Genomic DNA, 25,868 nt, shown 5'->3' on the forward strand with positions numbered 1-25,868 from the left:
CCAGTGTGCCTTGAAATACACAAATATAAAATCAAAACAAAATATTCGCAGAACAATATTTACCTTCACTACATGTTTGATTTATAGTCTTTTTCCTTTTTATTTTTTAATGCTGATTATGACCCTTTACATTGATTCCATTCACTAATTGGCCACATGCAAGCCAGAAAAATAGTGATGAGGTTGTTAGGAGCCCTTGTTCTAGAATTAGACCATCCTAGGCCATAGTCCCTGCCATGCATCTGATATCTTTGTGACCTCGAGCCAATGACAATGTTTCTAAACATAGGTTTCCTCATCAGAAAAGTTCATAATGAACACAGGAGGAGATAACACATGTAAAGTTCTTAGCAGGGCATCAATATAAACCTCAGTGATTGGGGACTCCTGGTAAAATCATCTATGCTTCTTTAAAGGGCCCTCCTGCCTCGATGCTCTGAGAGGCACTTGTTTAAAAAGCTGTCCTGAAAATGCTAAATGTTGCCACTTCTAGTTTCCCACCCTCATGGCAATAGCTCAGAAAAAAAAAAAAAAGATAATTCATATATTCAAAATATTTCCATGATTTGAGCTTCCCTTCCTTCTGAACGCTAACCAATAAACGAATGGGACTTTTTCGCACTAGAAGTTCTGGATTTGGTTGGTACCTCTATGAGACTATTCCTAAGTGACACCACCTTCAGAAATACCCTCTGTCACACAACAGGGTGAAAAGTTTGGTAAACTTGTCAGAGGCAAAAGGAAAATGAAAGCAAGAAATTATCAGACTTCACTGGTGGCTGTTTCTCAGCCTTATTCCTTTCTGCCCAATGGAATACGGACACATCATCAAAGTAAAAGATGAGGACCCTGGAGCCCCTAAAACTGAGTGCCTGGCACTCAGTGGTGTGGGTGGAGCAGGGAGGGTGACACACAACCTCCCTTGCCAAATGCTTTTCCTAGTGAAGGCTGCAGAGGAAGGAAAACCTCAATATCATCTGAATGGCTTTTCTTGCATAATCTAATTTTCCTGGGAGTGAAGGCATTAATGAGAAGAACGACAGAGTAGTTCCTTTTATATGTGGCTGCAAATGGGCTGAGCACTCAGCTGCACGGCCTGTGAGTTGTAAACGTATATTAACACTGACACACATCGATGTATTATTAATCCTAAAAACCATGTGTGCTCTGCCTGCACATCCAGTTCCCGGCCTTTCAGACCTAAGTACCCCAGCCATTTAAGAACTCTTCACTCTAAATCCATTTGCAGACGTGCCGTCCATTTTGCATTATGGATCTGTAATGGGGTGTGCATTTAGCTGCTTAAAAGGACTCTCGGTGTGTGTTTTGCATTCACCACCAGTGCTGTGGCTGGCGCACACACCGTGTGTGCATTAGCCATGGTATATAATTGATCCTTGCAAAAAAATTATCGAGTGGCTATTAAAGGTAGTTACTCCTCCATACTCAGGCACTGTTCCTGAAATCAGGCTTTGAACTTGTTGCATATTTTAATTTAGCTGTTGATGCATACAGTAGACAGAAGTCCACTCAAAAGAAGAAAATTGCTCTCCCTTTGTTTATGCATTTGTACTTGGCAAGGTTGGTTTAAGAGTGTTAGGAGTCAGCTTTTACCTCTTTTGCCATAGTACTTTTGAAATGCCCACAATTTAAGCCGCTCTTTTGCTAACAATTCTATTTGAAGCCCATAGTCTGCAAACGTTGATTTTTATATAATGCTTTTATTATTTTTGCCCAATTCATGAACCATCAGTATCATTATTTACTGACCATATTTCTTTAAATCAATTCATTATGTTTACATAGATGAATTTCTTTTCAAACCAACTACATCACAACCCAAAAAATGAAAAAGAGAAAACTAGAATCAGTTGCCGTACATGGGAAATGATAGTGCCACTTTCAATCCCCTCGAAAGATTAATATTTTCACTGTGGTAAGCATTCAAGCCAAGCAAGCTTCTCATATACTTATTTCCTGTCAAAAATCCCCAACGTGGTCTCAAGCACATGTAAACCAGCCTTGCTTTTGACCTTTTTTGATGCATGGACCCCTTTGCCAGTCAGGTGAAAAGCACAGACCCCTTCTCAGAATGTAGCAGCAAATAGTTTTATGACACTCAACATCGGAGGGCAGAGAAAATAAAGATAATAAGTTTATTTTTTTCAGTTCAAACTCATGCAGCCCCTGAAATCTTTCCATGGACATCTTGGGGGGGGGGGTTGTCTGTGGATCTTGGTTAAGAACCCCTGCTCTAGACAGACTCAAGGCTTGCAGATCTCATCTCCTGAGTACTGGCTCCTGAAACTAACAAAGTTCTCTAGCTACACGTGTGTGATGAAGTGAGCCACAAGTGAAAATGGTCACACAGATTGACTATACTTGCTTCAAGGGAGTAAATCTGATGATTAGGAACTGATTTGTTTGTGATATTAAGCCTATACCTTGATTATTTTGAATGAACAACTAATAGATATTAAGTACTAAGTAGGTACCAGACATTGTACAAAGAACTCATTCATCTCGCCTCTTATTCATCTTATTCATCCTCATATCAACAGTATGAGGTAACTTGGGTTTTAACCAATCCCCTACCCACTTTTGAAAGCTTTTTACTTTGATATCAATTTAGATTTACCGAAAAGTTGCAAAAATAGTGCGAGTTCCCATACATAGAGTTCACCCTGCTTCCCCTCATGTTAACATGTTAAATTATTAAAACCAGGAAATTAACATTGATAAAAGGTCACAAAATAATTTATAGACTGTTTTCTAATTTTGCCCCTTTTTTCTGGTCCAGGATTCCATCCAGGGCCTGACACTGCATTCAGTTGTCACTTCTCCCTCATCTCCCCAGTCTCCAACAGATCCTCGGCCTTTCTTGGTCCTTTATGGCTTTGACCCTTTTGAAGAGTACCGGTCAGTTCTTTTGGGGTTCATCCCTCAATCTAGATTTGTCTGGTTTCTTCTTATGAGTAGATTGAGCTTACACATTTTTAGCAAGACGTCATACCCTTCTCAGTGCTTGGTATCAAAAGTGTACCTCAGATTTTTAAGAAAAATAAAATCATGGGTGTGTGTGAGTGCATGTATTCTCCCCCTTCCCCCCGCCACCACCTAAGGCAGAGAGTCAAGGAGACTGGATCCCATTCTTCCTGCCCCATATGTCACTGGCTAGGAAACAATTTGTGAACCCAAGAAGCACCTAAATGTTATCAGAAAATAACCTGGAGCAGACGGGATGAGGTAATCACATTAGCAAGTGAAGAGAAGAAAACAGCAGGCCCCATCTCCTGCTACCCAGTAGAGTCACCCCATCTCCCAGCAGTGGCCCATGATTATTCCTCTTCTTTCTCAATAAAAAAACCCTTACGACCCTCCAAGCACCAGGCCCTCTTTCCTCGACACAAACTCCCCTCCACCTCCGTCCCTTCCCTGACGACTGTGCTCAAGACACCTGGAGGTCTGCCAGTTTCTGCTCCTGCAGGCAGCCGAGACTCGGGCCCTCCTGCCAGAAGGAGGATTTGCCGCGTTAGCAAGTGAAATTCCCATCATATCCGAGTGATGTGTCCAAGTGACAGAAACACAGACATACTCCCTTGACCTCATGCTGCGCCCTCAGGTGTGCCGGTGCAAGCGGCAGCTCCTTGTCTTCTTACGAGCCTGCCAGTCTGCATCACACACCCAAAGACACCCTTGCAGTGAGCAGAGGACTCCATCTGCATGTACTTCCCAATCATTCATTCCACCGCCCCCACTTGCTGGGGCTCCTGAGAGGTTCAGAAGCCAAAATGTAACTCACTTTCATGCCAAAAGAATATATATGGTTCTAACAAATATGCTTGTTCCACCTCAGTTGAGGGAGCAGAACTCACTCATGCATTCAACAAATACTTGGTGTGTGCCTTACTTTGCACCAGGAACTGCGCTAAGTGCCAGTTAAATACGGTGATGAGCCAGGGAGCCATGAGCCCTGCCTTCTGAGAGCTTCCAGTCTAGTAGATGTACAGGAAAAGCAAGTGGGAAATGTAAGTCCAAAATGCTGTGACATAGATTTGCAATGCTACAGATGTTGCTGAGGAGAAGATAAGGACCTTTATGAAGCAAGAAAGTGTGGATAAGACTATAAGTAACCAATTAGTATTAGGGAGACTGTGGGAAATCCCAGTGAGAGAGAACGTGGCAAAGGAACTACGGCGAACAGTATCATTCAATACAGAATTTCTTTAATTGTGTAATCTTAAAAGTATTCCTTCAGATTCAGAGTCTGAGTAAAAATGGCATTTTTTTCCTTGGTAATTTATATCATTTCCCATCAGGTGTCTGTCCTGTCCAGATATAATTGTGCTTATTACTCAAGTCATTTTTCATTCTACTTGGTTGTTGTTATTTCCCTTACATGGCTTTCTCATCACTTTACTTGACTGCTCTTCACTGTGGGTTAGAGGTTTTTTAAATTATTATTCCTTCCTCTTTTATTTGAAGGTCTTCCATTCACTTAAGACACTTTCTTGGTGCTTTGTAAAGCAGCCTTGCATTTAAGAAGAGATCTGAGGCTTCTGATTTTTCTCTTTTGACATTGGCTCCTCAGCTGGCTTATTTGGGCTAAGCTTGAGGCCCCAAACTGCAGCAGAAACTTAACACACCAGAGCCTTAGTTGTTAGATAATGCGTGTTTAATAGCTATTAGAAATGACAATCCTGCGGCTGAACAGCTGTCAGTGGAGGTCCAGAAATGCTACCACTGCTAGAATATAGTCTCTCTATGGGTTAGTTTCAGCTCCTATCCATCTTCTTTGGAGCCTTGAAAAATGAGAATAGGATCTTGCATTTTTCTCCTATAACTTGGACAATGTAGCCACTATCTTGTCCTTAATGGCCAAATTCTAGCAACAAAGTCAAATTGTAATCATCGTCCTCAAGCTGGAGGGTCTTAACCCTTACTATATGCTGAGCACTACACTGTATATATCATTATTTCATTAAATTGTCAGTAACCCTATTTTATAGATGATTACCAACCCCATTTTACAGATGAGAAGAATGAAGCACAGAAAGGTTAAGTTGCTCAAGGTCACTTAGCTAGTAAGTGGTATTGCTGGGGTTCCAACCAGGCAGTCTGGCCCAGATTCTTGACAGCTAGTCCAGCAAAGAGAGCAATTGGTCTTGGAAGATGTGAGACATAAAGAATATTTGTTTTGGAGGAGGCTTATATGGTGGTCACACACCAGGATTCTGAGTTCAAAGCCAAACCAAGTCTGTTTTTCAGGAGAGGAGATTAGGGTTTGCCAGATAGAAAGTGGCAGAGATGGCAGCATTTGACGCAAAGTCCAGTTGACATCTGAACCTGCTACTCTAAACCGCTCTCCATCCAGGTTGCATTTCATCACCTTCCTCACCCCATCCTTTGCCAACTCCTATTTCATTGACCCCCAGTGTCCTCTGCTACATTTTTTCTCTCCATCCTCATAGCCATTGCCCTGTTCACACAGCCCCCCACTAGCCTCTCCCTGATAGACTCTGACAGCTTTCCTCCTCCTCAGCACCACCAGAATTCTCCCAGAGCTTTCCAAGGATGTCACCGTTCTTCTCATGCATCTTCAGTGGCTCCCCTGTGCCTCCCTTAATGGTTTTCAAGCTTTGGTTTACAGAAGTATAACCAAGGGGGATTGTTTCAAATGCATATTCCCAGGCTCCTCCCCCACACCAGCCAATCCTGAATCCATAGCACTTGAGTCTGGCTCAGGACAGTGCCTGTTTAAGAGGCCTCCCAGGGGACTCTGATGTAGGCGGTCAGGGGCTACATTTTTGGAAAAAGAACATGTTTTTTAGATGGATGTTCAAGGTCTTCCATGATCTAATTCACTTGTATACTACCAACTACCACCGCATGATCTCAGCACCATTGTCTCCCACCCTGTGACCTAATCTACTTGGGCTCCACCATTTCCTGATACCATAGGTTCCAGCTCCACCAGGTACTTGTCCCTTGCAAAGCATGCTGGTCCTGCTTCTTCCTCTTTGCTCAAGCTGTTTTCCCAGCTGGAATATTCTCATCAACCCAAACCTTTCCTATTGTTTTAGTTTGCCAGAGGCTGACTATGCGAAAATTCCAGAAACAGGTTGGCTTTTATAAAGGAGGTTTATTTGGGGAAAAAACTTGGAGGCTTCAAAAATATCCAAATCAGGGCATCATCCTGCTTCCCACCAAAGGTGGCCTGCTAGCAGATCCTAGGGCCCTGCCGTGTGTTAAGGCACGATGCTCTGCCTGTCTCTCTCTACTTGCTCCTGGAGCTCAGCTGTGGGCAATCACGGATTTCTCCCTGGCCCTGGTCTCCTTGACCTTCTCAGGACTTCCCTGTCTTTCTGCATCTATAGGCAAACCCAGGGTCTGCTGTCTCACATGGTTGGATCAAAATGACCAAGCTTCCTTTTCGGTGTCTCTTCTCTTGTGTCTCAGATTATAGAAGGTTCCAGTAAGAGGGCTGTGATCCAACCTGTGTCAACCCTCACTGATGTAGTCCAATCAAAAGCAATCTAATCAAGTGACCTAATCAAGGGCCCTTACCTGAATTTAATGCCATTAAAGGGCCCTCGCCCATAGGAATGGATTAGTTCAAAAACAGAGTCTTTTCTGGGATTCACAAAATTCAAACTGTCATACCTATCAAACCACTGCTCATCCTTGAAGGCCACATTCATGCATCACCGCCACCCTGAAGCGCCCCCAGGTGCTGCCCTGCAAATCCATAGGACTTAGCAATGCCTTGCACCATATTCCAGCTGGGAGGTTACATCAGTTTTCCTGATACCATTGACTCCTAGAAGTCCTCTCGTACCTCCCTGTACCTCCCTTGATACCCAGGATATAGAGTATCCTTGTTTAATATCCAGTGACTTGAATTTAGTGGACAAGACTTGCAAAAATGAAAACATTTCCAGATAATTTGCAAGAACCACTGTGAGTGGCAGAAACCTAGGTTCTAATTTATCAGATTAATCATGCAATGATAAGTCAGCCACCTTCAAGGCACAGATCTGAAGTAGGAAAGGGAAAGACTGACAGCCAGAGAGAAATAAAGGAGAAATGAAAAAAAAGAGGAAAGAAAACAAGTTTACTGAAAAGAAAGGCCATGTATTCAGCAGTTTACATGTGTTATCACAGAAGAGCAACATGACCAAGAATAAGGGCCATAGAGTTTGCATTTATTAAGTTTCCAACCATGCTTCTCTAGTTAAAATACCCATTTTGGAAAATCACATAACCTCTCTTAGCCTTGGCTCTCTCATCTGTAAAATGGGGGCAAGAATAATACCATCTGTTTTGTTGCTGTGAGGACTAAAAAAGTAAATATGTAGAAAGTACCTGGCATGTATGAAATGCTCTGTAAATGTGGCCTCATATTAACGCTCAAAACATACCTTTGAAATCATTACCATTATCTCTATTTTACAGAAGCAGAACAGAGACTTAGAGAAAGTAAGCTACTTGCCCAAGCTCACAGGGCAGGGCTAGATTTTGAGCCCATGTCTGCCTGACTCCAAAGCACACGGTCCTAATGGCCACACAGGCAAGAGACGTGGCCAGAAGGCCCCTGGACTGAGGGCAGAGACGGCTCTCAAATCCCCGGTGATAAGTCCTGCAGACCTCTCAGGCTATCGCAGTCTCCTGGCAGGTGACTTGGCCTCGTAGTCCTCTCTTCTCTCTTCTGAGTAGTTCCCTTTAGTAGGCGTCTCCTTCTGCGTGCAGGAGGGGCATGACAAGCCCTTTTGTCCCCTCCCTGACGGTGGAGGGACCTTTCCCAACCAGCCTGGCATTGCCTCCCTCGAAGCTTCTAGGCAAAGAAGCCACTTACTTCCCACTTCACTGCTGGCCACAGTCTTTCAGTGAAGGAGACTCAGGTTCCGTCTGTCCTTCCTGGGACAATCATGGTCGCCTCCTAGTTGTTCCTTCAGGCCACCCCAACTCACCCCCCCAATCTCCATTAATGCAGACGAGCTAGGGGCCATGACGGCTGCCCACAGGAGTCATTCCAGGGCCCTTTGCAGTTCGATGGCAGAATCCCACCTCTCTGTCCCCTATTTCACCCCACGGTGATTTCTGACCTGAAGAAATGTGCAGAGATACCTTGGCAGAAAGGGTCCAGGAGGACAGGCTTGCAGCAGGTGCACATGGCACATGCTTTGCAGAAAGTGATCAAGTGGGCACACTTTGCAAGTTCATCTTTGATTAAATAGCATGAGAAGAATCACTACCACTTACTTAGATTAACTATATGCCAGGCACTGTGCTAAGGGTTTTTCATGAGTTATCTCACTTCATCTTCATGATATACATCATTATCCCTCTTTCCCAGGTAACAAAACTGAGCTAGAGTAGTTAAGGCACTTGCTGAGGTATGGCTTTAGAACAGGGGTTCTTCACCTTTTTTGTTCCATGGACCCCTTTGCCAGTCGGGTGAAAACCACGGACCCCTTACTAAGTCCACACTATACTGTGTTTTATTTAATAAAGATACCACACCTGCACCAACATGTCCCCACAAGAATAATGTTGTTTTTTAAAATTTTGATTTCAAGCTCAAGTTCAAGAATTTCAATTCTTAATGGACCCCTTGTTCTGAATCCCTGCTTTAGAACTACACTCAACCACTAGAGCAGTGCTTTTCACTCCTGAGCACATGGGAATCCCTTGGAGGGCTTATTAACACACAAACGTGCTGAGTCAGTAGTTTTAGGAGGCCAGCATGGGCCTCCCCTGGGAGCTGGTTACAAATCTAAACTCTCAGGCCCACCTTACCCGAGACCTACTGAATCAGAATCTGCACTGTGACAAGATGCCCAGGTGGTTCAGGTGCAAACTCAAGTTTGAGCCGCTGTTCGTGTGACACTGCCCTTGGACTCTGTTAGGACCACCCAGAGAGAACTGCTCAGAGGCAGTAACATCGGCCCCGCCCTCCTCTCCCCTGGCTGTCTGGGGGGGTGCAGGGAAGCCCTCCCGCCCCAGGATTGAAGTTGCAGTGGGTGTCCACGCCCACAACCTCCAAAAACTTGGCAGCTCGTGGCGTCTCTCATGCTTGTTGCATTGCCAAACAGAAATCGCTTGGCAGGGCTTGAATCAGTCACCCCACCCCCTGGGTAAATTGCTTCTGAGACAACCCTCCTCCTTTTTTTAAACTACTAGATAAGTGACAGAGCCGCCTTAGAAGGCAGAGCACCTAACCCTGGGAAACATGCGTCAAATACGATCTACACAGAGTTGGGGAAGTACTATTGTTTTAGAGAAACCTTCCGTATTGGGAAACAAGCCAGTCTTGAGAAAGGCGATCAGCTGAGATGGATGCAAGGAAAGAGGGTGCTTTACCCTGCCATGCCTCTTTACCGTGTGTCCATGAGTTGAAATAATTTTCTCCTAATGGTATCAATCATATCAATTTATTTCTTACTAGGTACCTGTCACTATGCAAAGCACTTTACATGCATTATCTCATTTCATTCTCTTTGAAACACTATGCAACCTGGAATTCTTACCCCCATTTAAAAGATAAAGAAATCAAGGTGAAAAGTGTCCATAGTCGCACAGCTGATAAAAACAAAGAAAAAAGAAGAGAAATTCAGGCTGTCTAAATCATAAACCTATGCTATGCCAGCTACTGTTCTACCTCCTGGATGAGGCAACAGTGAACAAAACAGTCCCTTCCCGTCTTCAGGAGGCTTCCATGCTTGTGGATAATGGGGCACAGATTATAAACTTCTCTTGATGACCGAATCACAGTAAGAGTGCAAAGCTGCTTCAGCTGCAGAAAAGCTTACTGTCCATGTTGAATAATTTAAATATTCATTATGTAATTAATGCTGTTCAGTCACTTAAAAAAAACAGACTTTTTTAAGAACAGCTTAAGTACTTATCGATTGAGAACTTTTATAACTCTCAAAATGGAGGCTTCCCATATCTCTACAGGTATTTTAAATGAATTGAATTAATCATAGGCTTAAAAGTCTCTTGCGATCTTCGTTAACTTCCCTGGGTTTAATTAAAACATCTGTGCACTTTTAATTTATCGATTCATCCAACTCATATGTCATGTTTTTAACACACCCCAGCATGCTCTGCATCATTTTTAACCCGATTTCCACTTAACTAAAGCAATTAAATTCACCCCGGATTAATTAAAGCATCCATACTTTCGTGCTTAAGTCAGCGTGTGCTTCTTTCCCCACATGGCTCCTGAATGTCAGAGATTTGACACACCTGATGAGTTTTTTGTCCTTCTGGAGATTCTTCCCTGATTTCTGGCTCATTAATGGGCCATTTGACAGGCCTGGAATGAGGAAGTTGGAGCACCTGAACTCTGGCCCTCTGAGCCGGGGCTCTGACCCTGTCTGTCAAAGTGCTCCCTCTGGTTCCCTCTCTCCATGAGTGTGCTATGAGATCCTGCCCACCACTTAGCCCAGCTGCCTCGTCTGGCTATTCTGGGCAGGAGAAGAGGGCAGGTTGGGGGTGTCGGAGGTGATTATCGTGGTCAGAGTGGCTGGGGATCTTTGCATCTGTACTTTCATAATTGCTCCTTAGTTCTGCTTTCCAGCTTCCTCCCTGCAAGGGTGATCCTTACTGCCTGCCCATTGAACAGGCAGGGACGACTGAGGTGCCCAGAAGATCAACATGCTTCTTGGGGGGCGCGCAGGAAGCCAGGGCGCTCTCCAGGTGCTGACAGATTGTCCTCCCAAAAGCACATTTGGAGCTCTACTCCCAACAACAGTGTTTGAAAGAGCCCATTTCCCCTCAACCTTGGCAGCATTGGGCGTTGTCAGTCTTTTCAACTTTTCCTATCTGATTAGCCAAAAATTCATTTTCATCATTTTTCCTGGTAAATATTTAACAGTTAGTGAGTTACGTTTTCATACTATTATTGGCAGTGTATATTATTTCTCTTTATATCCTATGCCCAGGTTTCCATTTCTTGTCTCTTTGTATAGATTTGTAAGAGCTCTTTGTGCATCTCAGATTTTAAGTTATTCTGTGATACGTGTTAAAAGTATTTCCTCCCTGTGTTTGTCTCTCAGTTTTTTTAGGGTATCCTTGCCATGTAGAAGATTTAAACTTTATATAATCTAATCTGATCTTTCCTCTTTTCCTTCATGGTTTTTGGAAATTGTCTTTCATAGCCTTCTTTCCAAGAAAGTAAAATTCATTTTCCATATTTTCTTCGGATATTTTTATGGGTATTTTTCTGTTTAGATCTTTAATCTGTGTAGAATTTATTTTTGAGAACAGTGTGCAATAGGGTTCAAGCTTTACTCTCTCCCAAATGGATTGCCAATTGCAGGGATCTAGCAAGAAGTGAAACTAGCCTCTCCAAACACTGTTTTGCTCAGCACCAAGCTAAGTCCACAGCCTAGAAAGGCTATAAGGGACCAGTGTTGGTTTCAAGAACACTGAACTTCTCCCCCCTCCCCTCCATGAAACAAGTGTTACATCCCCACTTGCTTTAGACATCTTCTTTTCTCCATCACTTTTTCCCTACCACCTAACCCAGCTACTGGCACATATTAAATTATTAATCAGTATTTATTGACTGACCAGGATGTAAGGCAACTGGTTGTTAGTGCACTTTTGACATTTTACATTGGATACTAAATTCAAGTATTCTCAAACTTCTTTTCCAAAGGGGTTTTAAATGAGATGTCAAATAATTTTTAAAAACTATGTTATTTGAAATTCCCCTTGGCTCGTCTAGTCCGGCTCACAAATGATTTCCCTCTGCTTTTACAATTGAGCCTCCAATGACCTCTAACTTTTCTCCAGACATTCTCTCTGTGCTAACTCCAAGTGGACAGAACTGATTTTACTTAAAATAGCAAACACAGGTGGCTTGTCCTATTACTTCCCCCAGAGTAAAATAACACTGATGATTCATCTCATCCCTTACAGAGAACTTTGGGGGGAAAAAGCTCCAGCTTGATCATTAAAATGAGCTTTACACCATTTAGGTGAATCTAAATTGTGTCATTTTTTTGTCATCAGCCTGTTAACTTGTCAGTCGTTAGTGGCAGTGGTAATTTATTTTTCTCCTGCACGAGTCTTAGAGCTTCCATTTACTAGATTTAGTAAAACAGAAATAGTCACTTTGTACAAACATTTTAATTAATTTTAAATAGGAGCTGGAATGCACAGTGTTCTGTTCCTATAAGCCTTGGGAGAGGAGACACACACACACAGGGACATAAAACACACTGCATTTGATTCCTGACCACCTCCTGCTCACAACCAGAAAAAGACTGGGGAGGAAAAGGAGGCAAGCTCTTTTTTTTTTTTAATATATTATTTATTTTTAAAAAATACTTAGATTACATAAAATGTTACATTAAAAAAAATAAGGGATTCCCATATGCCCTATGCCCCACACCTCCCACCCTTCCCCACATTAACAACTTCTTTCATTAATGTGGTAGAGGCAAGCTCTTTAGATTAGAATCATCGTAATACTCTTCTGGTGGTGGTGGCATGTGTGTCTTTGAGACCTACTGCATTTCAAATGTTATTAAAATTTGGAGATTCTGTTTGAAATTTCATGAGGGAACATCTGTTAATTGCCTAGTAGGTATTGGCTACAGCTTTGAAACCTTTCACATGTTTTGTCACTCCTCTCAACAACCCCAAGAGACCATTTTAATTAGCCCCTATGTTGATGGGAAATTGAGTCTCAGAGAAGTTCAGTAATCTTCCCAACATTCCTCAGCTTTTGAACCCAGGTCTTTCTGGTACCAAAACTGCTTTTTCCACTTTTACTCTGTGCTACTTTTGGGGCAGCTAGTGGAAACAGCATTGCTTTCTCTCTAACCTGTCACTTTTTAAAAATATAGGTTTAATGATAAGAAAAAATATAAGAAAAGAGTTATTAATTCACATTGTCCCAGGTTCACTTCCAGCCTCTCGGCTCTGGATCATGCTGAGCTTCGCATATTGCACTTACGCTCTGGGTTGAGTTATGTCTGAGGATGAATCTACTGGCCCCAAGGGAAGGGGCTCTCAGCACAGGTCAACCCAGTGATTGCTGGCAGGAGCTCCCCTGACATTTGCCTGGGCTCCTTTTGCCCGAATAGCAAATACATTAGGAGAGAACTTCACTCCTCTAATTAGCCAGCCTTCCACTTTTTCATGTGGCATCACCCTGGCACATTGAATGCCCTGCTTTCCAGGGACCAACAGACCATTTTGCATTTTTGACTACACTCCTGGTGAGCATGCAGCAAATATTTTGAAGGAAGGCTGCATTTAGAATGTGGAGAACTCTGACCCAACTATTTTCCATTTTTTTCCCTGAGTAAATTTAAGTAGGTCACATTTTAAATTTGATTTCCCAGACACCTCATTTCAAATACAATCCATTTGTACCTTCTGGTCAATCCTATCTTTTTACTACTTGGAGTTTATGCAGAAGAAAAACAGTGTGAATATGAATAAAGACAATAATCCTAACTTGTATCAATTAATAAAAACAACAGTTGTTTCTTATTTTCTGCCCTTCTCCAACTTTTGGGAGGGCTGGGGGTACAATAGGAATCCATAGTGGTGATCTGATATATGTAATTTTCTCTGCTGTCCAGGACAGCTCATCCTATGTATGGCTCTCAGGTCAGAAATAGCCATTAGAAGATCATCTGACTATACGTTGTATATCACACTTTTCACTGTTTCCTTATTTCAATGTGTGGGGATAGGAGTGCGGTAAGAAATGATTCCGATTCTAGTCTTCCCACCTAGAGGTCCCTTCACTTTTACCTAGAACAGAAATGGCAGGTAGCTTTTCTCTTGAATACTAGCTCTGACTACTTGGAGGGCTAAATGCTTAGTTACAACATTGAAGGTTTCAAGATTCCGGCTAGATTCAGGGACAAAATGCTGTGACCCATTAATGATGTCTGCAGAGGTGCAAGAGGGAGAGGTATTTCACAAATTTACCATCCTTGACCTTAAAATGATCTCATTAGGAAATGACATGGAACATACTTTGTCCTCAAAACCCTCTCAAAACTTTGAGAAAGCCCATGATTTCTCATGCTAGTTTGTATTCACACAGTCCCTAGTTTTAATTTTGGCACGCTGGGTTCTAAGCTCTTTCCTCTAGCTTCAAACAATCAACATCTCTAGCAACTCTATACAGCTCCTTCTACTAAGGCATCCTGGAAATGGAAAACATGCTTCCTATATTTGGAGAAAGTCTGATCTAAATTCAATACTGCTTTGATGTTCTCACTTCTGAACTCTTTCTTCTCCTCCAGTAGATTCATGGGGATACAAATTCTATTGGGAATTTGTACACCTGATAATTTTCACAACTATCCTATTATGAAGTATTTGGGGAGAAAATATCCCCCATCCGTACTTCAGCTGTTGAGATATTTTTGTTTAAGTTCAGTTTGCAATCAAGGTAAAGCAGGCACTTCCCCAGGATAAAAAGCATTGTGTTTGCAACTTGAAGTCCATTCCAGAAACGGATCTTTCCTTATCTTTCATAAATGATCATTTAGTACTTACTCATATCCCTAAATACCAGGAACATAGGAGAAATATTCACTTAACCCAACACTGATACATGCAGCACCAGAAGGAAATCAACCATGATGAAACTTGTTCTTATCCTGGAAAAGCTCACTATACCTTTGGGAAATAAAACATTCACAAAAGGAGAGTTTAATTACTAAAAAAAATAATAAACAGGAGCGTGCAATGAAAGGGAATTGATAAAGTGGGGTGGGGCACCTGATGAGAGAAGCACATGATTAGATTAGATGTTCATGGGATGGGAAGATCCCTTGTGTTGCACACAGACATGTGTATATAGAATTCTTGGGATCTGTACCTTCCAAATCACTGGCAACACCAGGAGTCTCTAGAACAAGGACGTCTTTTTTGTTCCACGGACTCCTTCCTAAGTCCACACTATCGTGTGTATTATTTAATAAATACACCACACCCACACCAACATGTCCCCACAAGAAGAATGTTTTTTGAAGTTCAATTCGAGCTCACGGGCCCCTTGTTAAGAACCCTGCTGTAGAACATCTACACTGATCATTTCTGAAGGTCTCGGAATACCTGGTGCAGCAGCCTCAATTTAGACTCCAAATTAGGAGCTGGACTGGTACAGATTTGAAATTTAGCTTCTTTACAAACTGATGCTAAAGCGAAAGTTCAAATCTTAGAGCTGACCACTACAGTCCTACTCATGGTAAAGCATAAAAGGAAGGAATTGAAGCCAAACCGGTGAAAACGATAGGTAACCTCACACCTGATTTTCACCCTTCTCCCATCAATGTGTGCAAGAGTCGCTGGAGAGTTCATGTCTTCAGCCTACACTTGCCCTTCCTTCTTAATAGATACATGCTTAGGAATAGTTTAGGGATAGGAGTAAACTAATCCTGAGGGTCAAATAATGGGCTAAATGGATTCCCCCAATAACAGCAGTGATGGTAAGAATAAGGGAGTCATTGTGGCTTAGTTGGGGACACAGCTTTAGAATAGGGCCAGCCAGGTTTCCAAGCGGACTTCTTGTGAACTATGGACTCTGAACAAGCGGCCTCACCATTCTGAGCTCCAGCGGTAGAATGGGGCTCATGATCCTAGCATGGACCTCCCAAGGTTATTGTGTTGATTAAACAGTAAACCGCTCCTAAAGCACTGAACGTCAGGCTCGGCACATCTTAAGCATGTGAATTGGTGGTGGCTGCTGCTGCCATTAGTAGCATTTTTATCGTGGTTCTTGTTCTCATTGTTTATTTGGCCAAAGCCACAGCCTGGAACATGGAAGGCAAAGCCGATCCGCCGGACGGCTCTGCCTCATTAGGCTGCCACAGCCCCTCGGGCGCTGGCCGCTGTGACCTGGTGCTCTGTCTTTGGTTTCCGCAGCCGCCTGCCCCGTCCTGTGCAGCGGGAACGGACAGTACTCTAAAGGAACGTGCCAGTGCTACAGTGGCTGGAAAGGCGCGGAGTGCGACGTGCCCCTGAATCAGTGCATCGATCCTTCCTGCGGGGGCCACGGCTCCTGCATTGACGGGAACTGTGTCTGCTCGGCCGGCTACAAAGGCAAGCACTGCGAGGAAGGTAAGCCCGCGGGGCGGGAGCCGGGCAGTGGTGGAGGCGGGAGGCAGGAGCCGAGCAGGACCTTTGCTAATGAGCCCCGTCCCCCGCACCGTGTTTCGCACCGGAAGCTTCAATGATTTGCCCGGGACACTTCCAACCCCTAGGCTTCGATGGGCTTCTTAAGTTGTAGGACAGAGACTGCCTGCGGAGATGGTTGTGGAAGGAGTGTTTTGTTCTACTCTCCTTTATAGAACTTTGTGATTTTTCTCTTTCTCCTCTGCTTTTCTTTTTCTACGTTGCTTTTTCTGCCTTTGTCTACCTTTCTGTCTTCCCTCGCTCTCCTCTTCCCCTTCCTTCTCCTCCTTTTCCTCTTTCTCCCTATTTTCTTCCCCCTTTCTTCTACTGTATTTATAGTCCTCTGAACTGGGAATTGGCTACCTAGAGTAGAGAAACAAGACTCTCTAACCTCTAAGACCCATATATGTCTGTATAAATATTTCAGACCAATAATAATAATATCGACAGAGAGAAGTGAGGCTGGGAAGGTTACAAGTGTCCATGACATTTGGAGACACCACGTAAGACAAATTTTCCTTGTTACCTGCAATCACGCAGAATTCGAGGATGGCCCGGCACATGTGGCCCCTCGCCCATGAGGATAAAAATCAAGGGAAGTCATAAACCACATCCAACTTGTCAAAACACGGTCAGCAATCAACTCAGAGATCAGAGAGGGAGATGGACGGAGGCCCTACTGGAGCCAGGGAGGAAGAGCACCTGCCTGGAGGTGATCAGAAACCAGCTCTAACTAGTCCAAGTTACTCTTATTTAGTTCTTCCAGAAAAGTAATTTGGTACCAAGGGATTTGGACTAAGTTGTGGTACGTGTTGGGCAAGGAGAAATCCACCTCGCTGCCTGTCAACCTTCCCTCTCTGGATTTGCCCTTCCAGAATATGGTCTCTAGTTGCCCATCTATTGCTTCCCACCACGTAAAGAATCAACCACTGTTGGTGGGAAGGTAAGAACCAAGGTCCTCTCAGTCCATCACCCACTTCCCTCTGAGTTGTTTCAGCCATTGTCTTCCAGCCAAGCTCCTCTCCCCTTAGTCCCTGTGAAAAGTCCCTGTGAGGCTCAGCCCTTTTCCGACCTATGTTCCCAGTGGAGAAAGAAGTGTCAACTCACCCAATAAACTAAGGAGAAAAGGGAATCCTCCTGCCTGCCCTGTGTGAAATAGCTCGAGGTGACCACCCAGGATGTCCCCATAGAAAAGATTCCATTAGGAACCATATGCCAATGTTTTCTCAGCTTTTCACAGCCAAACTGGCAGCAGGCTGGTTCCTTCCTGCTGATGAGGAGAGACTTCAGGTCCTTTATTGGGCAGCAGATACTAGTAGGTCCCTTCTCCCATCCCAGGGCTCAAAACAAAATAACCACTCATTAGAGTCCCCACCATCAAATAAGGACTTGGCTTATCTTTAGTTACACACACACATACGCTTCCCTTAGGAAATTTCCCATAGCATGGTTTTTAGAACTGTAGCTGTAAAGAGTCAGTTTCCATGGTGTTATTCTTCTAAGATTTTTTGATATATCAATGGTAATACCCTTAATGGGGTCCAGAAGTCTAAAACCCAGCTCTTCACTGGCTCAACTCCTTATATATTTTTTACTCTATTATGAAAGGTAGCCTCCCTGCATCTGCATCATAAAACCAAACTGGGAGTCTGGAAGTACTGATCTAATAATCCTGCTTGAAAGGTTAAAGTTCTTAAAGATAAATAGGTCGCAGGAGGCAAAGCTGCATCCACTGAAAACATGGCATAGGCCAATATATGACAGGAAAGGTTAAAATGACCTTTTGCATACATCATTTGGCAAGAAGAAAGTGCTAAAGCAATGACATTGCCAGTCATAGAACGCTTTTCCCGCCAGTAAAGATTGTGCACATCAGTATGAGTGGGATCTCAAATGATTTCCCAGCTCTTTTAATATCCTGACGAGTCTTATTTAAATTTTCAGAATGTATTAACTACCCAGCAAAACAAGTAAGCCACATGGATCATTATGAAAGGGTGAAATCTCCTCTATTGATTTGTTACCCCCGAAAGAATGAGCTGAGGTGATTCATACACTGTTTTCAAGATAGGAAATGGAATCAGAAAGTCTGGATCAGCAGTTTGTCTTCCATTTAGCTTCTGTATTTCAGATATTCGTCATAGTCATTAGGTGCAAACAATTTACCTGAAGTGGCCATGGCAACGAAATCAATAGTTGCCATCCTCTGTTTTTGCTGCATAAACATTGTTGTACTATTAACGAATTTGCACAAGAAAATGAAAGGACGGATTCTGGGGGTTTCACTCAATGCTGCCTGAGGGAGTGGGGAGGTGATGAGAGAGGAATTGACATATTAGTTTAAGTCAGCCATGTTTTCATGTCCGTTTCATGGTTGAGTCATTTTTCAATGACATTTAACTTCATAAATGTAATTCATGGTTCTTCGGGGGGTTATAGTACATATTGTTTGTAAAACTCCTTGACCTCCTTTTTTTTCCTTAGGGATAGAAATTGCATGCACAACCCTTTTTTGTCAAACCTACAGAGGGCCCAAGATTAAATGAGTTCTAATGATTTCAGCTGCCAGGGGGCTGGTCTTGTGAGGCCCATGAGACTTAGCTGGTAAAGGCTACTGTCCCCTTTTTAAGTATAACACCGTTTCTATTTATAAAGTTTCGTAAAATGCCACCATCCCTCTAGCCTGCTAAAGACTCTAAGGAGGTAGCCACAAGAACCATCTTATGAAATTGGAACCAAATTTAAAACTCATAGTGAGGGAAACAGACTTGGCTTAATGGTTAAAGCATCCGCCTACCACATGGGAGGTCCACGGTTCATACCCAGCACCTCGACCCGTGTGCAGCTGGCCCACACATAGTGCTGATGCGCACAAGGAGTGCCCTGCCATGTAGGGGTGTCCCCTGTGCAGGGGTGTCCCCCGCGCAGGGGAGCCCCATGCGCAAGGAGTGCACCCTGCAACGAGAGCCACCCTGCGTGAAAGAAAGTCCAGTCTGCCCAGGAGCGGTGCCGCACACACGGAGAGCTGACACAGCAAGATGCCGCAAAAAAAAGAGACACAGTTGCCCAGTGCCGCTGACAAGAATAGAAGCGGGCACAGAAGAATGGACACAGGGAACAAACAACTGGGGTGGCCAGGCGGGCAGGGGAAGGGGAGAGAGATAAATAAATAAATAAATAAATAAATAAATAAATAAATAAATAAATAAATAAATCTTTAAAAAAAAACTCATAGTGAAATTGCTCCTCAGAATGTCTGAATTTAGCTATTCTAACAGCTGCTGTAATTATATGGTACTGAGGGCTTATTTACTGGTATCACTGACCAGAGAGAGGGTTAACTCATATTTCTAGATACAATAAATGGTTCTTTTGATGGCATTCTAGTACTGGGCTAATAAATCTCCATAGGTTTCCCTACTTCCTTTATACCATAATTCAGGATAGAGAAGAGAGAGCTAATTTATCTGGAAGAAAAATGGCATTTTTATTTTTTCTATTTTGCTTTTTATTTATTTCACCAAAAACAAAAACCAAACATTTCAAATGGCTAATTATAGATGGAGAGCAATTTTTGAGGCACATAGTGTACAAACTATTTTTGTGTCTATGTTGCTGTATTAGAAATGGGGCCTGAATAAAAAATTAGAACTTTTCTTTTAGGATTTTCTTTTATTGAAAGAATATGAATGTGATTGATTCTGAAAGAATTAGTCCAGATACTGCAGATCCCAAATTGCATAGCATTCTTTTCAAAAGGAAAAAAAAATTCTTAGCATCATTCCCCTATCTTGTTAGTCCTTCAACACTGAGTTTGTCCCACTAATGGCAAATATTTATAGTCTGCCACTCATTCTTGGAGCAATTGTGTATTAAGTACCTACTTCTTTCCTTTCACTGAGCTAAGCATGGCATACTGAAGGCATTGCATAGCCTCTTTCTAAGTGTCTTTATATTTTTGTACCTTTCAGTTCAAATGTACATGCAGATGTGCTTCTCCACCCTGAAAGGAACCAAATTAAAGGTACTAGAAAGGATTACTATCATCAGGAGTTAGATTCCCAAGATAATTCAACATTAAAAGTTATTTTAACCAGGCCACATAATATGATCATAAGCATCTCCAACTAATAATAAATCACTAAAATTCACCTTTCTGGCAGTGTTTTCCTGCTTTAAAAACAAACAAACGAATGAACAAACAAAATCATTGGCAGCCTCTGTTTGGCTCGGTTTTGAAGTGATCTCCGTAAGTAATATCTTCCTGAGAATATCCAAATAGATCCTGAGAATCCTCTCTTAACAATGAAAAGGCTTATATTTGCCTCAGGAGAGTGGTACTCTCGTGATTTTTAATACATCCAAATTCCTCAAGTCTGCCATCCCCCAGGACAAAATAGTTTGTGGCATGGATAATCTAAATGATGTCGTTTTTCATCAAAGCCAAGATAGCATTGATTTTAAAACACTATTATTTTGTGTATCATTAGAAAGAAAGAAAGAAAGAAGAAAAAAAAAAAAAAACCAACATGGGGAATGTAATAGGAAATGCTACAAAAAGCAGGTAACCACCTCAGTGTGAGGGTGAACTACTTAAAGACTAAAAACCTTGCATGTTTAATCTTGACTTTGGGCATAGGAGAGAAAACAAAATCTTCTGTGAGAATCTGAACCACAAGATGGCACGTATGTACACCAGGAACTGATTTATACTTTCAGTGCAGTCCAAAAACCTCAAAAAAATAATTTAAAGTGGTCAGCGGTGCCCCCAGGTGAGGGCTAAAGCAAATGCTTCAATCCAGACCAGCAAGCCTGACTGTAGAGCTGGTAAAATGGGGGAAATGTGTGTCTTAGTCAAGCATGGTCATAAGACCTCCACATTTCTCTTGTCCACAAGGTGACTGAGCCCTCTGCAAGAATGTGATTCCCCATAGAAACCCCACATATTGCAGAGCCCTTTTCTCCAATTGCATCATTTCCTAGGTAATCCTAAGGAAACTGGTCTTCCTCTAAAAAGCCCTTTTTTATCCAGCCCTTAGGCTAGATGGAGGTTCAAGCTTTCAGGTTGCATTCTCCTGCAAAATTTCCTGTCCTCAAGAATTGGCCTGTGGCTTTCACTCTTGTTACTTTGAATCAATTCCAGAGTAGCAATCTTCAGTTATTCACTGGATGCTGTCCACTTTGATTATTAAGAAAACCAAGCAAGCAGATCATGAAACAAACAGGCGAGGATGACTAGAATCTGCCCATTTACTCATCCCTCCCCCGGACTATCTGGTGAAAGGTCATGTCTACAGCCAAAGAGACTTATCCTTCTGGTCAACCCATGATTACCTGTAGGAAGGTTTCCCTGTCTGGATCACTACCACATCGAACTTCACCTCTGCTCTGTATCCTGCACATTTACTAACTCTTTCAGTAGGTGTGTTCTCAGAGAATAAAAACTAATTTTAGATTTAGCCTAAGTGAAGCTTAATTAGGAAAGTGACTCATTTATGAGTTTCATTGTTTTTTTTTAATCTTTTGTTACCTTCTGAAGTCAAATATTGGTGAAGTTAGTGTGAGTCCCTCAATTTTTCTCTCTTAATAGTGAGAGGCAATTGGATTTGGCGATACCTGTAGGAACATCACAGGGATTTATGCTCCATTCTCAGAAGCTCTGGTATGGTTTTGTTGAGGTACTGATATTTATAAGAACAAGGTTCAATGGCTCGCCTCTATAGCTGATTCTTCCTAATTCTGCTTGGGAGGCCCCCTTTTTTACACATTCGCTATGTGTTCTTCTGTGACCACTTCCATCCCTATCAGTGGCACCAGAAATCTGCGTCTCCCCTTGTTGCGTCATCTTGCTGTGTCAGCTCTCCGTGCGTGCGGCACCACTGCTGGGCAGGCTGCACTTTCCTTTACACTGGGTGGTTCTCCCTACGGGGCGCATTCGCCGTGCATGGAGTGTGGCATGGCACTCCTTGCGCGCATCGGCACTGCACATGGGCCAGCTCCACATGAGTCAAGGGGTTTGAACTGCAGACCTCCCATGTGGTAGGCCGACGCCCTATCCATTGGGCCAAGTCCGCTTCCCGAAAGCCTTTTACTCTTTGTGGGAGCTCGTCAAGGAACCATGTAAGTATTCCCAGGGCTGCTCCACTTGCTTTGAAGTGGGCAGGAATTGGCGAACCACTGATCCATTCAGCAGTCGGCCAGTGTCTCGTGGCTCAGGCCCCGTGAGTGATGATACCTCTCCTCTTGATCTCTTTCAGTTGATTGCTTAGATCCCACCTGTTCCAGCCATGGGGTCTGTGTGAGTGGAGAATGCCTCTGCAGCCCTGGCTGGGGTGGTCTAAACTGTGAGCTGGCAAGGGTCCAGTGCCCGGACCAGTGCAGCGGGCACGGCACATACCTCCCGGACACAGGCCTCTGCAGCTGCGATCCCAACTGGATGGGTCCCGACTGCTCCGTTGGTAAGCCAAGAGGGTTCCTCCTCGCTTTTCCCAGCACTCCCACCCGGGGTTCCTTCCATGAGCCCGGGTGAATGGGGAGCGCCTCTTCACACTTAGCTCAGGATAAGAGGTTTTGTCAATTGCATCGTGATTGTCGTACCCTCTTCTCCCCAGTCAAGGAGTCTGTACTCTTTGAGGGAAACAAAACAAAACAAAACGCAATGACTAGTGTGTGGGTTCTTGTGCCTCGTTGGTTCCATCAGTGCAAATGGATGAGGGACCCAGGAGGTATGCCTCCATTGCATTATAGGTTTTCTTATGTACACTCCCTAAAGGTACCGGAAAACAAAACAGAACAATTCAGTCCCAGACAAACGGGCTAGAACGTCCTATAAAACAGGAAAGAGGCTCCCTCGGGGTGCCGTGGGAACATGTTATAAAGCTCCGCAATACTCCAGTGACAGGAAAATAATGAAGTTGTGCTGTATATTTTATTTTCCTAAAATTAAGAGTATGTTTCTTACCTCCCGAGTGACCTTAAAATGGAGCAGTTCAACAGTTCAAGCCGGTCCCAGCCTTTCCGAGAATGGTTCCGTTCGCACTGACAAGTGCCTATCCAAGCAAACCCTCATCATTCCGCCCCCTTCCTCTGGGTAGCGAGACAGCTGTAAGATTGCCATGGCAATCAGGAAGGGAATATATGTAAAGCTTTGCCTACAATGGGAGAGAAATGAATATTTCATTCCAAAAAAAAAGAGTCAGTTAAAATGGGCTATTCTGGGATGTCTTCTCAGCCTGCTTGACTCGGGCTTCAGCCCGGATGCTTGTGGTCCAGGCAAATCTCTGAAGAAGATGGAGGGTGGGTCCCGGATGAAAGCCCCAATTGTGCTACAGACGTGCTGTGTGACTTCAGTGAGTCCTTGACACTCCTGGTCTGGTTTTCCCTCCCCTGGCGTAATGAGCCCTGCCTCCCTCAGTGGACTGTTGGAAGGATGGATGTCTGGCACGTGCTTGTCCTCGAGTGAGAGGTCTGGAACGCCAGAGAGTGAATATCTGTCTGTCTGTCTCCTCCCCTACCACAAAAGACTTTGAGCTCCTTCGAGAAAGAGGCTGTGTAAGTGCAGCACCAATTCAGCAGTCATCATTGCCACCAAGGTGCCAGTCAGGGTGAGGGGGGCTCTGCAGTCGTCCCGTGGACGGAGCTGTGGGGTCCCCACCTGGCCTGCCAGGCCTTGGGTCAGTTCAGACTCTCAAGGGGGAAATTCCCAGCTGGCCAGGCAACCGGGATCCACAAGATAATCTGTTCAGGTGGGTATTTCCCGGTTAGCTGTGCCAGACTGGGTGGCCACTGACTAACCTCCTCCTGGGATGGTTTCAAGCTCCAGTCCAGAGCGAGGGTCAGAATCACCTGGAGGACTTGTCGTAACAAACTGCTAAGCCCCACTCCCAGAGTTTCCGGTTCAGTAGGTCCTAACTTGGGGCCTGAGAATTTGCATTTCTAGCAAGTTCCCTGGTGAGATTGATGCTGCTGGTCCAGGGACCACACTGTGAGAACCACAGCTCTAGGGAGGGAAAATAAAGAAGAAGAATGCATTGCTATCCAGCCAGCGGAGAGACAAGCCGGCAACGGTGGCAGAACTGCTGGGGCCTTGGGGCCAGCTCCAGGGGCCCAGGCCATGTGCATGGTCTGGCCCCCAGTGGAGGGTTTCCCCAGCTGTGGTGTTGAGCTGTAATCATTGTTTTTCTTCCAGAAGTGTGCTCAGTAGACTGTGGCACTCACGGCGTCTGCATCGGGGGAGCCTGCCGCTGTGAAGAGGGCTGGACAGGCGCAGCTTGCGACCAGCGCGTGTGCCACCCCCGCTGCATTGAGCACGGGACCTGTAAAGATGGGAAATGTGAATGCCGAGAGGGCTGGAATGGTGAACACTGCACCATTGGTAGGCAAACGGCAGGCACCGAAACAGGCACATATTGCTTTATTTTCATAAATCGTAGATCTATAGTGATGGTCGTGCATTGCAACTGGCTGTTCCTTCAGGGACACAAGTGCTCTCCAACACTCCTGCTGCCTCTCCAAATCTCAGGCGATAGGGAAGGGGAAAGCAAGGTCCCTGATTGGAAAAGTCTTTCGCTTCTCCTCCAGAATTCCCCACAGGGAGGGAAGGGACCTGACCAGATCAGAGAACCCATCTGAACTACTGATCTTGGGGAGGGAGAAATGCACATGCATGGGAAATTGTCAGGACCTGGAAAGCTCCCCAAATTGCTGTGGCCTGCAAGCCTCACCTTTTCCAGTAGCCTCCCAGCTGGCTGGATCACTGGATCCCTGCTTGCTGGCAACAATGTAACCTCACTCATTTTAGACCAGGTTAGACGCAGGCAGGACGCCCAGGTTTCCCGCTGGCATAGGTTTGAGCACGTTCTCGCTGTCGCAAGGCTTGATCCTTGGGCCCCTGCCCCTCCTCCTCACCATTCCCACCGCTAAACGTCTGGCCCCATTTCATTCTCACTCAGCCGCCCCTCTCTGTCCGGTTCTTGACCAAGAATATTTTTATGGCGATTTGCTTTGTTAAGAAGTAAGAGTTTGAAGTTTTGTCTGTTTTCGTTTTTGTTTGTTGTCGTTACTGTGGTTTGGGGTCGGGCGAGCCCTGCCTTGAGTATGCCTAATCGTCCCTTGAAATGAGGCGGAGGGAAACAGTACTTTTTGGTTTTTCTGCATCTCTCAGACAGTTTGACATAACAAACTTGTCAGCCTGAGCATCGTTTAATCTCCAGTCTCCGCTTCCATTATTTAATTAGGTCAAGCCTAGGATTCATTTCATGCCACCCTGGCTAATCCAGTTGCCTTCATGGAAACTCTCAGAGCAGTTTCAAACCCAACCACTGACGTTCCCCTTTGAAGTTACCTGCAGGTTTGGAGCCCTCCCCACTGTCCTAGCCCCAAAACCCCAGCCACAGATGGGCCATCTTGAGTGAGAGACTGGGGCCAAGAGCTAGCCGAGAGCGGACGCGAGAGATCAGGTTCAGTTTCCCATGCTGTTCATTTTGGGGGTGGGGTGCGGGGTAAAACAGCAATCACGGGGACTTTGTATTTGATTTCCCCCAGTTCCACCTAATTGGGCATCCGAGGGGCAGCGTGCCAATCAGGGCCTCTACCACAGCGCTGGGACCCTGCCGGGACAGTCTGTTGGCAGTGAATTGTTTTTGCAATCTCTCAATGATGCTCCAAGTCCTGCTCTTCCCCCTTCACCACACCCCCACCCTGCAGCTGCT

General features: G+C 44.3%; 1 protein-coding gene across 2 annotated transcripts in view; it reads left to right on the forward strand.

Annotated features, from left to right (window-relative positions):
* The window catches only part of TENM2 (teneurin transmembrane protein 2), a 1,208,790-nt gene that overhangs the window by 1,051,056 nt on the left and 131,866 nt on the right, over positions 1-25,868 (forward strand). Inside the window, exons 12-14 of one of the 2 annotated variants that reach the window (XM_023591746.3) lie at positions 15,910-16,104; positions 22,416-22,616; positions 24,347-24,532. In XM_023591746.3, the coding sequence (XP_023447514.1) occupies positions 15,910-16,104; positions 22,416-22,616; positions 24,347-24,532 (582 nt within the window). Of the gene's footprint in view, positions 1-15,909; positions 16,105-22,415; positions 22,617-24,346; positions 24,560-25,868 lie in introns of both variants that reach the window. The other variant, XM_058281907.2, reaches the window with a different exon arrangement.

The sequence above is a fragment of the Dasypus novemcinctus genome, chromosome 2 (genome assembly GCF_030445035.2).
Source record: "Dasypus novemcinctus isolate mDasNov1 chromosome 2, mDasNov1.1.hap2, whole genome shotgun sequence".
In the NCBI taxonomy this organism is placed as follows: Eukaryota; Metazoa; Chordata; class Mammalia; order Cingulata; family Dasypodidae; genus Dasypus; species Dasypus novemcinctus.